The sequence below is a fragment of the Podarcis cretensis genome (genome assembly GCF_951804945.1).
Source record: "Podarcis cretensis genome assembly, chromosome: 3".
NCBI classification, from domain to species: domain Eukaryota; kingdom Metazoa; phylum Chordata; class Lepidosauria; order Squamata; family Lacertidae; genus Podarcis; species Podarcis cretensis.
In genome coordinates, this window is record NC_137172.1 from 105,957,300 (window position 1) to 105,973,082 (window position 15,783).

At 41.4% G+C, this 15,783-nt stretch overlaps 1 protein-coding gene across 1 annotated transcript in view; it reads left to right on the forward strand.

The window, feature by feature from the left end:
• Positions 1 to 15,146, forward strand: part of APOB (apolipoprotein B) — a 48,057-nt gene extending 32,911 nt beyond the window's left edge. The window contains exons 26-29 of the mRNA XM_079969601.1: positions 1,416 to 8,876; positions 10,008 to 10,110; positions 10,987 to 11,170; positions 12,219 to 15,146. Of these exons, the coding sequence (XP_079825727.1) occupies positions 1,416 to 8,876; positions 10,008 to 10,110; positions 10,987 to 11,170; positions 12,219 to 13,976 (9,506 nt within the window). The 3' untranslated portion in view covers positions 13,977 to 15,146. The remainder of the gene's footprint in view (positions 1 to 1,415; positions 8,877 to 10,007; positions 10,111 to 10,986; positions 11,171 to 12,218) is intronic.
• The last annotated feature ends 637 nt before the right edge of the window (positions 15,147 to 15,783 follow it).

The following is a 15,783-nucleotide window of genomic DNA, read 5'->3' on the forward strand; positions in this document are numbered from 1 at the left end:
GAATCTGTTCCAGAGTGGTGGTGGTGGTGGAGATTATGAGCATATTACGTAATTAATCGTGTGTTGTGTTTTCTCATCGGTTCAATACTTCTTACTAGAAATATGTCACAGGCTCATTTCTCTGTGCATCAAGAGTCAATATGAGAAAATTAATAACTCATATTTGGCCAAGCCTCCTCTTGAGTTTGATAAAGCTCATGCTCACAAGGCTCCTTGTGAATGTATGATACCAGGGACTTACTCAATATTGTGACTGTTCATGCAAGGAATTATGGCAGCCTGATCATATTCTCCCATGTACATTAATCTACCTAATTGGTTATACTAAACATGCAACACTATGAAGAAAAAATCCTATGCAATAGTCACATAGCAGTTTTGTTTTGCAAAGTTTTCCGCAGTCTTCTTTGTGTTTGCCTTTAGAACAATGTTGAGAGAAACTGTCACTGTTATTCAGCTGGGGAACTGAGGCTGAGAGATAATGTCATACCCAAGGCTACTTAGTGGCTGAGTTCTGATGCTAAACCACAGCTTAATATTTCATAGATGAGTTTCGGTCTCAGGAGCTTCTGTCCAGCTGCAAAAAGATCAGAAACTTTTGCTTCTGTTTTCAACTGACTGTGATTTGTTATGTAGAAACCTAGAACTATGGTTTAGGGATGTAGGTGGCGCTGTGGGTTATTATACCACTGAACTTAGGGCTTGCTGATCAGAAGGTCAGTGGTTCGAATCCCCGCGACGGGCTAAGCTCCCGTTGCTCGGTCCCTGCTCCTGCCAACCTAGCAGTTTGAAAGCATGTTAAAGTGCAAGTAGATAAATAGGTACCACTCTGGTGGGAAGGTAAACGGCGTTTCCGTGCGCTGCTCTGGTTTCATCAGAAGCGGCTTAGACATGCTGGCCACATGACCCGGAAGCTGTACGCCAGCTCCCTCGACCAATAAAGCGAGATGAGCGCCGCAACCCCAGAGTCGGCCATGACTGGACCTAATTGTCAGGGTTCCCTTTACCTAGAACTATGGTTTAAGGCAGTAATCCCAAACTTGGGTCTCCAGCTGTTGGGGTTTTTTTGACTACAATTCCCATCATCCCTGACCACTGGTGTTGCTAGCTAGGGCTGGTGGGAGTTGTAGTTCAAAAAGAGCTGGAGACACAAGTTTGGAAAACACTGGTTTAAGGCCACAAGCTGTGATAAGAAACCACCGTCTGAACTTGGTTTATTTTCCTAAACTAATCAGTTTGCATACAACATAAAGTGTAATTAGGTGAAAATATTTCTTGAATTTGGCTTGCAGGACCTATGAATGTAGAAGGGTGTGCAGTATATTCCAGCAAGGCACAGTAGCTCAAGTTATTTAGTTGTTGTTGTTGTTGTTAAAAAAGTTGATTGTACTTTTCTCTTCTCTCTCCACCCACAGGTCAGGGAGAAGCAAGTTTTGATGGGAACAACATGGCTTGTAATTATGAAAGTTCACTGCAACACAAACTCCTCAATTCAAATTTTAAATTTAGCGAAACAGGCAATTTTGAACCCACTCCTGTGGTCAGGAGGACCCTCACACTGGTAACATCCAGCCCGCTGGGTACTCGGTTTTCCCTGTCTTATGCTGAAGATGCCGAATTGAGCAACAACTTGCTTCTTCAAAACATAAATGTGGAAGGGCAACTGAATGTCGCTTCAGCCTTTGCTAAAACCACAGGCACACTGTCAAGCACCTTTGATGTGAACCAACTCGTTTGGGCAGGAGAATCCAATCTGAAGTTTGACTCTTCCTTGCTTCAGGCTACTAACCAGATGACTGCCAGGTTTACAAATGGCCCATGGACAGTCAAGTCCATCTCGAATGTACAGAATGGTCTTCTGACTAACACGGCTTCCTTGAAGTATGAAAACAGCCAGCTGAAGTTTTCCTCTGAGACCGCTGGAAACCACAGAAGCTTTGCAGTTGCCAACAAGTTTGACTTCTCTGTGGACAGAAAGGGAGCTGCGCTTCGCTCCGAGTACCAAGCCAATTACGCAGAAAACCAATGCTATGCCCTGATTTCGAGCTCTGTTAACGGCCAAGGTGTCGAGCTGATTAGCCACATGTCTGGGAAAGGTGAAAGACTCAAAGCTGAGCACAAGTCTACATTAGGTGTTAACCTCGATGGCCTGGCAAGCACTGCAACAACAACACTTCAGTTTAATCCTTTGAAACTGGAGAACGAAATGAATGCCCGGATTGGCATCGCTGGGGCTTCCGTGAAGATCAATACAGGAGGACACTTTGGGAAACACAATGCAAAATTTGATTTGGATGGAAGAGTGGCTCCCACAGAAATCGTGCTTACAAGTGTATATCAAGGCAGCATTTTGGATGCAGACAGCAAGAACACCTTAACCTTCAGAGTGAACAAAGGCGGACTGAGGTTTGCAAACAGCTTGATCGGGTCATACAAAGGAATGAAGCTGGAAAACACTCATGACCTGAACATCGTGGGCTTGTCTTTGACTTACGCTTCCAATTTAGACCACACCATCAGTCCGGGCAAGTCCCACAAACACCACCTGGACTTCCAGCTGCAACCCTATTCTCTCACAGCCAGCGTGAACAACGACTTGAAATTCGGCAGTGCTGATCTAAACAACAACGCACGGTTACAACTTGAGCCCCTGAAGGTTAATCTGGATGGCAATGTGAAAGGTGCCTACAGCAGCGATGAAGTGAAGCATGCCTATACATTTACCTATGCAGATCTGGTGGCGCATGTTAAGACCGACACAGTAGCGAGTATTCGAGGTGCAGCTCTCACCCACAGAGTAAACTTGGATGTTGCAGGTCTCTCTTCGTCGGTCGTCATCAACACAAACTGTGACTCAAAATCCCTAACCTTTTCCAATGCAATACGATCTGTTGCAGCCCCATTTACTGTCACTGTTGACATGCATACAAATGGGGATGGAAGACTCTCAATCTTGGGAGAGCAGTCAGGACAGCTGTACAGCAAATTCCTGCTAAAAGTCGAACCCCTTGCTTTCTCACTTTCTCATGATTATCGGGGATCCACTGGCCACATCTTCAATTCTGAGAAAAGATACAAGACATTACTGGAGAACAAGGTCACTGCTCTTTTTACGCCATCTGAGCAAAGAAGTACATGGAAGATGAAGAGCCAGCTGAACAATAATGTGTACACTCAAGATTTTAGTGCTTTTAATGATGCAGAAACTATTGGGGTGGAGCTGGATGGAAAAACCTTAGCAGACCTTTCTGTACTGGACTTTCCTATAACTATACCATTCACAAACCGGGGGAGAATCAATTTAATTGAAGTTTTAGATTTAAGGGAAAATGTAGCCCAGACTCAAGAGTTTGGTCTTGCTCTTTCCGTGAAGTATGATAAGAATGAAAACATGCATGTCATCAATCTGCCCTTCTTGGAAAAGCTACCAGCTTGCTATGAGCAAATGAGGCAGTCCATCTTAGCTGTACTCAAATCTATTCAGAAGAACCTAAAGGGTGTAAATATAGATCAGGTTGTGAGAAAATACAGGGCAGCATTAGATAAAATCCCCCAGCAGGTTAATAACTATGTGAAGACATTCGATCTGGAAAGCAAAGTGAACAACCTGAAAGAGAAACTGGATGCATTTGCAAAGGATTACAGCATAACTGTCAATGACCTTGAACTTGCTTTGGAAAATGCCAAAACTAATCTCCAGGCAGCTTTGTCTAAACTGCAGGTTTTCCTGGTTGAAACTGAAAGGTATATAAGGAGCAATTATGATTTAAAGGCAGCTGTTCTGCAACTTATTGAGCAGATTATTGAAAAAATGAAAGTTATAGACAGGCAATATGAAATCAGTAAAAAAATGATTGACACTATTCATCAACTGCAATCTGCCATCTCTCAGTATGATTTTAACCAGATAGGAAGCAGTGCTGCTGCTTGGGTTCAAAATATGGATGCTGAGTACAAAATCAAAGCTCGAGTGCAAGAAAAACTAGATCAACTGAAGAAACAGATAGAGAATATAGATGCCCAACACATTGCAGAGTGTTTGAAGCAGCAAGTGGAGGCAATTGATATTAGAACACTTATAGAGAAGCTGAACATGTCCTTTCCCATTCAAAAACTTAATCAAATTCTGGAGCAAATTAAAGATCTTCTTCTAAATTATATGGAGGACTACAAAGTGACTGAGAAGATCAATATACTTCGGAACAAAATGCATGAACTTATTGTGAACTATAGAGTTGATCAGCAGGTCAAAGTTCTAATGGACAAAATAGTTGAGTTGTATAACCAACAGAAAATTGGAGAAACAATCCAGAAATTAACCCTCTCTCTGAAAAAAATTGACATAAAAACATTCTTCAACCAAGTACTGAAATTCATTGATGATGCTGTTAGGCAGCTCCAATCATTTGATTACACAAATCTGGTGGATGAAGTCAACAACTTTCTTGATTTTGTTATCAAGAAGCTGAAGTCATTTGATTACAACAAATTTGTAGATGAAACAAACAATAAAATCCGGGAAACAACACAGAAAATCAATGATGAAATCAAAGCTTTGGAGCTACCTCAGAAAATAGAAGCTACAAAACAATACATCAAAGATGTCGCTGCTGTGGTTGCTCAGAACATACAGAAACTAAAAGACACTAGACTTGCCATCATCGTTAACTGGCTTAGTGATCTCTTAAGCTCAACAGCATTAAGTGAACTGAAAAGTAAAGCTTGTGAGTACCTGGAAGATGCACGTGAGAGAATTTATCAAATGGATATCCCATTAGAAATCCGGGGATACCTTGAGAAGGTCAGCCAGCTCTACAGCACCATAATCACCTTCCTAGATGAACAATGGAAAACTGCCTCAAAAAAGATTACCCTTTTAGCTGAGCAATACAATGTAAAAACTATGGCTGACAGTTTCAACCACTTTGTTGAAACTGGTTTCAGAGTTCCTGAGATCAGAGCAGGCATAATCAACATACCAGCTTTTGAAGTCAGTCTCCGGGTCTTGCGGGAAGCCACCTTTCAAACTCCAGATTTCCTTATTCCACTAACTGACCTGCGTGTCCCATCTTATCAGGTAAACCTCAAGAAATTGAAAGAAATCAGAATTCCAGTCAGATTTACTACTCCTGAGTTCACCATTCTAAATACATTCAAAGTGCCATCTTATACAATTGATTTGAATGACATCAAGCTGAAGATTGTGAAGACGATTGACCAGATCATGTCGAGTGACTTTCAGCTGCCAACTGCTGATGTGTATTTCCAAGATATAAAGATGAAAGATATGTATTTTTCTGACTATTCTTTCCCAGAAATGAATTTCCCTGAACTCCAAATACCTGAATTACTGATCCCAAAACTAAATTTGAATGAATTCCAGTTCCCAGAGATCCAAATTCCAGAATTCCAGCTGCCCCGCATTCCACACTCTGTGACGGTCCCTACATTTGGAACATTGTCTGGTGCTTTCAAAGTAACCTCTCCCTTCTTCACGTTGACTACTAATGGTGCTTTTAAGAACACAACAGCTTTTGCCCACAGCCCACAATTTTTGGGGTCTATTTCAGCAGTAGCAACTTCCAAAATCAACTGCCTTGCTTTTGAAATGACTGCAGATACAAGTCTCTCAGCTCCCGAGATGCAGCAGTTAATCCTAAGAGACAACCTGAAGTTCTCCCACATGTACATTGATGCTATTCATGCAGGTGAAATAACATTTTTGGGGACTTCTGTTCGGGGAAATGCAGAAACTACAGCAAGATTCCATACTGAGCGTAACTCTGTAGATCTGTACAACCAATTAACAGGCAGCCTCCAGAAGAAGATTTCCATAGAGAGCAGGACAACCTACAGACACAGGCTATATATTCCAAATTTCAGCAGCCAAGCAGAATTAAGTAATGAAATAAAAACAGCGCTAGAAGCAGGACGCATATCAGCTACTTCCATTGGCAGAGGAGACTGGAAATGGACAGCCTTTGATTACTCTGGTGAAGGAACCCATGAATCAAGTGTCAGCTTCGGTTTAGGGGGATCTGTAGCTTCATTCGTAGCACAAAACAAGATCAATGATAAGTACTTGAGAGTCGACCAAAGACTGGCATATGAATATAATCTACCAAGTTCTGCAAGGCTTGAAGTTCAATCTGTAGTAGAATCTCCACAGCTGGGACGTAGTGACTTAAATGTGCAAGCCACAGGGAATCTTGCAGAGCTCAAAACAGAACTGAGGGGCACACACAATGCTAAGTTGAATGGACGCATATCTGGGACTATAAATAATGATGTGAACTTCTTGGTGCAGCCCTTTGAACTGAGCACATCAACAAATAATAACATGAATGTAAAAGTTAGCTTCCCAATGAAAATAGTCGGCAAAATTGAGCTTGTGAATAATTATATACTGGCACTGAGTCCCTCCACTCAACAAGTTAGCTGGGCAGCTGAGGGCAGATTTAATCAATACAGATACGTCCATAACATGTCTGCTGGTAACAACGAAGAAAGTATAGAGGCTTCTGTGTCCATGAATGGTGATGCTAACTTGGAGTTCCTAAAAAATCCCCTCTCGTTTCCTGAACAATCTATTATGGGCATCAAGACACCCCACGTGCAAGGATACTCTCTGTGGGAGGACTCAGGGCTGAAGAATTTACTGAAGACTACAAAGCAATCATTTGATTTAAACCTGAAAGCTCAGTACAAGAAGAACAAAAATATGCACTCGTTTCAAATTCCTTTGGATGGAGTGCATCAAGCCCTGAATCAGTACATTGCAACCTTCAACAGGCACTTTGAGAAAGGGAGAGACAACACCTTAGCATTCCTGACCGAGTCCTATAACCAAGCCAAGACCAAGTTTGACAAGTACAAAATAGATACTTCAGTTAACAAAGTCCCACAGACATTCAGGATTCCAGGGTACACTGTTCCAGTGGTCAACATTGAGGTATCTCCTTTTACTGCTGAGCTCCCAGCTTTTGGCTATGTGATCCCTAAAGAAATGAGCACTCCAAGTTTCACTGTCCCACTTGTGGGGTTTTCAGTGCCATCCTATACATTGGTCCTTCCATCATTGGAGTTACCAGTCCTTCATGTTCCCCAAGGTCTGCAGACTCTTAAGCTTCCCAGCTATCGAGCACACTCGCCTTTAAACAGAATCTACATTCCAGCCATGGGAAATATTACCTATGAATTTTCATTCAAATCTAGTGTGATTACCCTGAACACAAATGCTGGCCTTTTTAACCAATCTGATATCATTGCTCGCTTGAGTTCATCCTCCACTTCTGTGATTGATGCCCTGCAATATAAATTGGATGGAACAACCAGCCTCACAAGGAAAAGAGGGTTGAAGCTAGCGACTGCATTATCCCTGAACAACAAATTCATAGTGGGAAACCACGACAGCACCATCAGTCTCACCAGGAGGAATATAGAAGCTTCAGTGATTACCACAGCAAAAAGCAGCATGCCAGGCTTGAACATGAATTTTAGGCAGGAGCTTAAGGGAAATGCTAAATCAAAGCCAGTCATTTCCTCAGCTATTAATCTAAACTACGCTCTTGACACTCGTGGTGCCACTGCTGAAGGAGCAATTGTCCACAAGGCCACCTTGGAAAGCATTGTATCTTATATATCTGTAGATACTTCAACCAATGCTTTCATCAACGGAGTGCTTCACAAGAGAAAACCATTTTCTGGAAAGTTGGTTCATGAAGCAGATGCCTACCTAAATGCTAAAGGTGCTCGTTCCTCAGTCAAATTTGAGACCAGCTCTGACATCGATGGAATTTGGAAGTTTGACACAAAAGAAAATGTTGCCATTGAAGCATCCACTCGTCGTCTTTATGCATTATGGGACCACAATGGAGAAAATAATCTGAAATATTATCGAATTGTCAGAACTGAAGGACATCAGAACTGCAAAGTGACTTTAGAAGTAGAGCCTGGAAGTATGTCCATGCGTCTTCAGATACAAGCTAGCCAACCAAATAATTTCTTCGGTGAGACTTCAGTTAATCAAGACTTTTCCGTTGCCACCAACAGTGAGAATCAGAAGATTGAGTGGAAGATCGAAGGCCAAACCCTCTCCCTCTTCCTTGGACATCGCTTGCAGTTATCGAATGACAACACAGAAGCTCATTTTGACCTGTCCGGTTCTTTGGGAGGTCATGTAGATTTCCTCAGAGGCCTTGTGCTGCCAGTTTATGACAAGAGCTTATGGCAGATCTTGAAATTAGATGACACCACTAGTCCTGGAGAAAGGCAATACTTAAATGTGTCAACATCCTTCGTATACACAAAAAATGAAGATGAGTACTTTATCCCCATAAATGTCAACCAGCTGACGGATGGATTTACATTCACAATTCCTGAAATTAACTTACGGGATATCAAAATCCCCCAAAGACTGACCACCAAGCCATTTCACATTGGATTTCCATCACTCCCAAAAATTCAGTTTCCTCAGTACGATGTAGTGACCAGCTTGAAAGAATATAAAATTCCCTACTTTGAGGTGACTATACCTGAGAAGCTATTAACTGTATCTGAATATACTCTTCCAAAGACCCTTTCTCTGGGCAAAATCTTTGTGGACTTCAGCGCTGCAGCCAAGAAGATAGCTGACTTTGAGTTGCCTACAATTACTATTCCTGAACAGCAGATTGAAATCCCAGCCATTAAAATCTCCTTCCCTGCTGGAATCTACATCCCCACTTTTGGAGCTTTAGGTGTTTCTTTCAAAGCTGCTTCACCATTGTACAGTACCACCTGGAAAATAGATTTCAAGAACCATAAAGACTCTTTCAACCATTCCATTGATTTTACTGCATATTCACCACTGCAGTTCCTGGCCTATGATCTAAAAGGTAAGATATATATATATATATATATATATATATATATATATATATATATAAAGTTTTAGGTGTCTTGGATCCTGAGGGAAGTTCTTTGCAAGGGAAGTGTGTCCCATCCTCTCCAGCCACCTGCATTCTCTCAAAACAACAACAACAACCTGTGAATGGAAGATGCCTTCACTAAAATTTGGGTGATTCCACCCCCTCTCCCAGCACCCCTCACCCCTCCTTCCATACTGTTCAGAAGTTGCTGCCCGAACCTTTGAGGAAGCTTTTCGGGGTACACAGGCAGCTTTTAGTAGTCAGGCCACTTTCCTTCCATAAACTTCTTCCCATTTACTTATCTTCATATCAAAACCACTGTACCTCAGTCAAAAGGTACATACTATACCAAAAGAATGAAATAAAAAAGCTACATTGTGGAAGGAAAATGAAAGAGTGTGCTAGGAATCTGATACTTCAGGTAGTATCTGAAGTAATAGGAATTATACTTCAATTTTTAAAAGAGTTTCACCAATATTTTCAGTAATATTTTCAGCTGTCCCATAAGGCAGACTAACATTATTATGTAATCACATATTGCTGTTGGAGGTGGCCAGGGACCAAATATGAAAGGTCAACTAGGTAGTTTAAGGCTAGAGGAAGATTTTGACTCATAGAGGGACATTTGAACCAGGAATATCCATTGTTCTCCTCCGAGTCACTGCCTTTTGCACTTTCCCCTTCCTCAAAACACATTTTCTTATGCCCTCTCCTTTTTGGAGTATATCTGGTATGGAGATACTCCAAAAAGGATCCTCCGTGGAGAGGAAAAAGTGTGGGAATGCCATGATTTTGAGGAGCACCTCATATGGACAAAGATGGAGGTACAGGAAGCTTTCTATCCCCATTAAGCAACACCTATAGATGAGCCCCTAGTTTACGGATGAGTCTGTGCAGTAGACCAGCTCTCTATAATAGCTGCAGCAGATCCTGTAAAATGTAGAAACCAATAACAAAAACTTCTGCATTCAGTGCAGCAGTTTATTATTTAATGGAAAAGTGAGATGTTGAGCACACATTATCTCAGCCCTAGACTTTCAATGCAGGCTCCATTTACGTTAGCTATAATTTCACCTGTGTGGAACCTTTTCTTCATAGGTGTGTGGATCTACAAAGGTAACAACATCGAAGGAAACAGCCATTTTGTGCATCGTGACCTGAGTGCAGAATATAAAGAGCGTCTCACTGTACTAGAAAATGGGTAAGGACTTGTTTTCGTCAACCTAAACGGCACACTCTATAGGGAATCCCAATTCAATGAGCTATGGCCATTATAAAATGTGTGCTAAATGTTGTCCTTTCACTTAGTGTGCTCCTAACAACCCTCTCTCCCCCCAAAATGGGAGAAGGGAGGGAATGACACCCAGGGAACATGTCTGAAGGTGCCATCTGCTCTACTTTGAGATTTGAAAACAGGAGGTGATAGTCAACTAAGTCATATTCAGTGGGTTTACTCTGTGTTTGACAAAATTGCCTATCACGCAAGGTCTTTTTGTGGATTCCATCACCAGATATGAGACTTTATTCCAAAGTGGGGCAGAATCACTTCACTGGTTTCCTGACAGCTGGGTCTCCTGCTGCTTGCTGGGAGGGAGAGTGGGGTGTTGGCAACCACACCAGCAGCAAAGCCAATATGGTGCTTCTAACTGTGCATTTGAGTTTTTGTGAAGGGCAGGGGACAAATATTTATAATAAACAAATGAATGCCTGGATAGCTCAGTTGGTAAGAACATGGCCCAGATCATGACAAGGTTGCAGGTTCAATCCCTGTATGGGACAGCTGCATATTCCTGCATAGCAGGGAGTTGGATTAGATGATCCCAGTGCAATTTTTCTAGAAAAGAGGTGCTAGAGCTCACCATGAACTTGACAATGACACCCACCTGAGAGGTGCCAGAGCTGAGCTCCAGTTGTTGTTTTTTAAAAAGCTCTGGATGGGATCCTCAGCTTCCCTTCCCACTCTACAATTCTATCATTCTAAGTCTTCTGAGATAGACATTCATTTAAAATCAACTGTATTTTTAAATTAATAATAATTAATAATTACCTTTTCTCTGATTGATTCTGCCTGTTTTAGAACCAGTGACTATGCGATACATCTGGATGTCACCAGCCCAACCTTCACTGATGTTCAAGTGCGTTTCCATGAACAGACCGCAAGAGTTGCTACCTCAATATCTTCATCTTCAGCTGGAATCCTTGGCTCTCTCATCAGTCTGGATACGGATACTTTCAAGGGCGAGGTTTTCTACCAAACTCTGGTAAGCATGGCCAGAATTAGGCCGTGTGCTTTTGCTTAAAGGATCATGAACTTACTACTGGCACAGTGCCCATCTTTATGATAGATGGGTTTGAAGGCAGAAGACGGGGAAGTCAAGTTTTATTGTGACAGTCCTGTATTGTGAGGTCTCTGTTAACTGAGTTAGACTGTTTCTCACCAGGAACAGAGGTGTGGTAAGAGCAGGCTGCTCTGTGACAAAGGGATATGCCACTTCTGGGGCCTATCTTTCCATTTGCCACAGCATAGTTGCTCTGCTTCTCTCTTTCATCTCCTCAGCGTAAACTGAGTTTTTCAGAATTTGAATATGTCGCCAGACTTCTAGCAGTACCATGAGGGGAAGACTAAGATGTGTTTTTCTAAGGCCACTTTTAACTTATTTGTAGATGTTAGCCGAATGCAGGCTTCTCCTACCTGTTGCCCCTCCCCCAAGTTGTTGGACTACAACTCCCATCATCCCTGATAATTGGCCATTGGATTTTTAAATTATAAATGATTACTGCAAAAAGAAGCTATATCTCTACACCGGGTCATATTCTGCCAATTTTTTATTTCATGTTACTTTTTATTTCCCATATTTTAGTGTCCTTGGGTTGACTGAAATTATTTAATAATTTAGATAGGCTTAGGATTTAAGTGTGTTAGGAAACAATTTAAGATGTTTAAAGACAAATCTGAAAGAATGAAAGATGTCAAGTGACTAAGTTAAATTTTCTGAGAAAATTGAGTTTGGAAAACTGTTAAAATGATATATAACAAAATTCAACCAAGGGGATTTGAGGAAGTCACTAAATAATGTTACCAAGATTTAAATAGGATGTATGTTTGTGTGTTTTGGAAAATTAATTAAAAAAATTGAATTTTTAAAAAAAATAATTTAGGAAGGGCACAGCAAACAGGCATAAGCCATAACCACAGATATGATAAACATTGGTGCAAAATAAGTCTATTAGTGGAAGACTTGTCTTGGGCTTTTCTTGGCAAAGTAGTGGGTGAGTGACAGTTCCTAAAAATGTGTTTTGCATTTGCAGTCTAACCCTCAGGAAGTCGTCGATGTCTTCAAAAGCGAGATATCATTCCGAAATCCTGAACTGATTCAAGTCAGAGCCAACTGGAAAGAGGATGCTGCCACAGACCTACTTGAAGGCTTAAAAGAGAAGCTGCCTAAAATAGCCGGTGCTTTGTACAACTGTGTTAACAAGTACCACCATGAGCATATGGGTATTGAGATCAACGCTGCCACCTTGAAGCTGAAGGACAACCTGAAACATAATGCTGACATGTCTTACAGAGCTACTTTAAGCACTATCAACGAACTGGAACAGGGGCTGCATGGCATAACTAACCAGGTCACTGGGGAATATGAAATCTTGAGGAAGAAAGCCAAGAAGATGTACCACCAAGCTGCAGATCAAGCCAACCAGATGGACTATGACCAAATCAGAGCCCAGTTTTTTGAAGCCACCATGAATATAATTGCAGAATACCATAAAAGGGTGAAGCATCTTATTGATTCTGCCATAGAATTCTTGAAGGTAACAAAATTCCAGGTGCCAGGAGTAGATGGAGAGCACACTGGTGAAGAACTTTATGTGATGGCCACTGAGAAGTTAGCAAACACCATAGAGCTCTGCATCACAAAAATGCAGGAATATTTTGATGACCTGAATGCATATGCGAATGAACTAGAGGTTAAAATTCCAATTTCCGGCCAGACCCTCAAAGTTCGTGACATACTTGATGAAATTAAGGTCTTTCTAACACATGTTAGAAATAGAGTCAGTAACCTATTTCTTGCCCTTGAAAAGATTGACTTCACACAATATCTAAGAGAGCTCAAGGAAGTCGCTCAGCAAGTTTTCAAAACAGCAGAAGATCTGATTGCAAATTTGAAAGCCCAAAACTATGAACATTTAAAAGCCCAGGCAAGACAACTCTCGGTCAAGATCCGGCAAGGACTCAATGAGTTAGCAAGCAATATAGGATACTTCGCTCAGCAGTTTGGAAAGTTTATCCAACAGACTTTGCAGGTTAGTTCCGTGGAGATAGAGCGTTTGCTGCAAAGCATCAAAGCCCTACGCGAGGAATATTTTGACCCAAGCGTTGTTGGGTGGTCTGTCAAATATTACGAAGTGGAAGAGAAGGTGTTGGCTTGGCTGAAGGGTGTGATCAATGATGTGGTAGAATGGCATGCCAAATGGATCAGTGGGGCTTCTGACATGGTTGCACACCTGACAGATCAAGTGAAAGATTTTTTGGAGAACTATGAAACTGAATTCTCCAAGTCGGCTCATGACAAGATTCTATATTGGTCGGAAGCTGCTAAGAAGAGTGCTGCAGAACAAAACCAAAAAGTCAAGGCAAAGGTAAATGAGGCATACGAGCACCTGTCTGATTCTTATGCAAGGCTTATCGCTAACACTAAGACCCTGATAGACCTGACAATAGAAAACTATACTGCATTCCTCCGGTACCTCCAACAGCTTCTGGATCAGTTTGAACAAGCGACAGCTGACACACTGAGGCCCTATATCGTTGTCCGCCAAGGAGAGCTCAGGATAGACATCCCAAAACCATTTGACTTGCCAACCATTTATCAGATGAGCCAGCTCAGTGAGGAAGATATGAGAAAGAAACTGGAAATAACGCAGGAACTGATTCAGCAAGGTGTCGAGCAAAGCTCCAGGAAATGGGAGAATCTGCAATATTTCATTGATCAGCAGATCAGCGCTGGGCAACTGACCATGCAACAGATCAAGGAAAATGTACAGAAGCGCTTGCAATCTTGAACGGACAAAGAGAAAGAAAGCTAGTGCAAGCTTTTACCACACCATATTTAAAGCCAGCGGCAATCATTGCTCTTGGAACATCAGAAAGCTATTTGTTTGAATTTGGCATTTGTAAATGAAAACGGAATAATTTGTGGGTTAGTCTAATGCTTTTCAAAAGCCAATAAATTAATTCTTTGTGACATTTTAGCGTCCTTTCATTGAAACCAGTTTTCTTTTAGGTCATAGGTCATAATCCAGTATTTTTTAATGGAAGCCTTTACAGAGGCTTCAGATGGAACAGGGCCAGCCCCACATTGAGCAAAATGTTTTGAAAATTGCTTCAATGGAAGATGAGAACCCAATGGAACAAGAAGTAGCATGTGATGAAAAAGTCAGCCTAAGAACCCAGCTAAAGAATGTGAATTATAAATAAATTTTAATTAGGCAAGTAACAGGAGGAAAGTAGGCAGAAGTGTACATGTTGGGTTGGAATGTGCATTCTCCATAAAACAAAACAAAGGCATCATCAGTGAGTAAAATTGATCTGTCTACAAAGTTAAACATTAAGTTTCTTTTGTGCCCTAAATAGTCCTCTAACCAGTCAAGGGTCAAGCACTGTACTTGTCAACATAGTTTCCCTTTTTCTCGTCAACCATGTTTGTATTTTCTGGTTTGTACAACCATTATTTTTATATTTCTATTTTAATTGTTGAATATTTTATTTTTGGTTCAATCCAAGGCCCACCATTGTTTCAGGCAATCTTCAGCTTAAACTGAGGTTGTCAGATCCTTGTTCTGAAGCAGGCTGGTGTCCCACTGTTTTTACTCTGCCAGTACTACTTAAATAGGCAAAGTTCATTAGAGGCAGTATTTCAAGAATGAGCACTCTCTTGCTGCTCAGCTGTTGAAAGTGCAGGAGCCTTCTCTGGGCAACCTCGCAGGAAGGCCTCATGCGAATATTCCTAAGTTTGAAAATTCTGAAATTTGTGAAAGCAAAATATTTGGGCCTAATAATTTATTTGGTTTTATATTTAGCCATTAGAACACACTGTACATATCAGAGACCAGACTAATAGGATTCCCACCCTTTCCCGTTCCCTTCTTTCTTTTCTCAGAACAAACTTGTTTTGCAATGTCAGTAGAAAAGTTGTGTATATGTATCCTTTAATTAAACAGTTCACTCTGCTAGCTTCTGTATTTTTTTTCCCTTACCTTGTTAATTTATGAAAGGAGGTTTCTTCTGTTTCGTTTTCTTTGAATCATATTCTTTTCATTCTCTTTTCCTGGGACATTTTTTGGGCTCGTTACAAAGGGATTTTGCAAGTGTGTTCTAAGTCTGTCAGAGATGACTCCCATCTTCGGAAAACGATTCTCGTTATTGGAAGCTAAACCTTTGGCAGTGGAGCCAAACAATTTCAAGAACAGCCCTATCAACTCCATCCCATCACGGTTTCTCCATTTTGTTTATGGGGTTCTGCTCACAGGATTCTCTGGCTAGGGTCAGTGAAGAGTCTGTGACTCTGTTGGGTAGGAGGCAGCCCGTCCTTTTCACCCGCTTGAAATGGTTTACATACACAGACACCAATTGTGAGGCCTACACTTTGATGAGCAGCTCAATAGTCATGGGCTTACACTGCTTCCAGAAGGTCTGGGTCTGGGCAAGTCTAAAAAAGAAGAGAATCAAGAGAGGCCTCTCTGCAGCCTTGGGGTTCTGACTTAGCACACAGATAGTAAGCTGAAGAGAGCATTCCTCATTAATCTTAAAAGGTTGAGGTGGGGCTAGAGGCTGTTGGTCATCATCAGCACTGAGTTAAGCCTGGAAGAA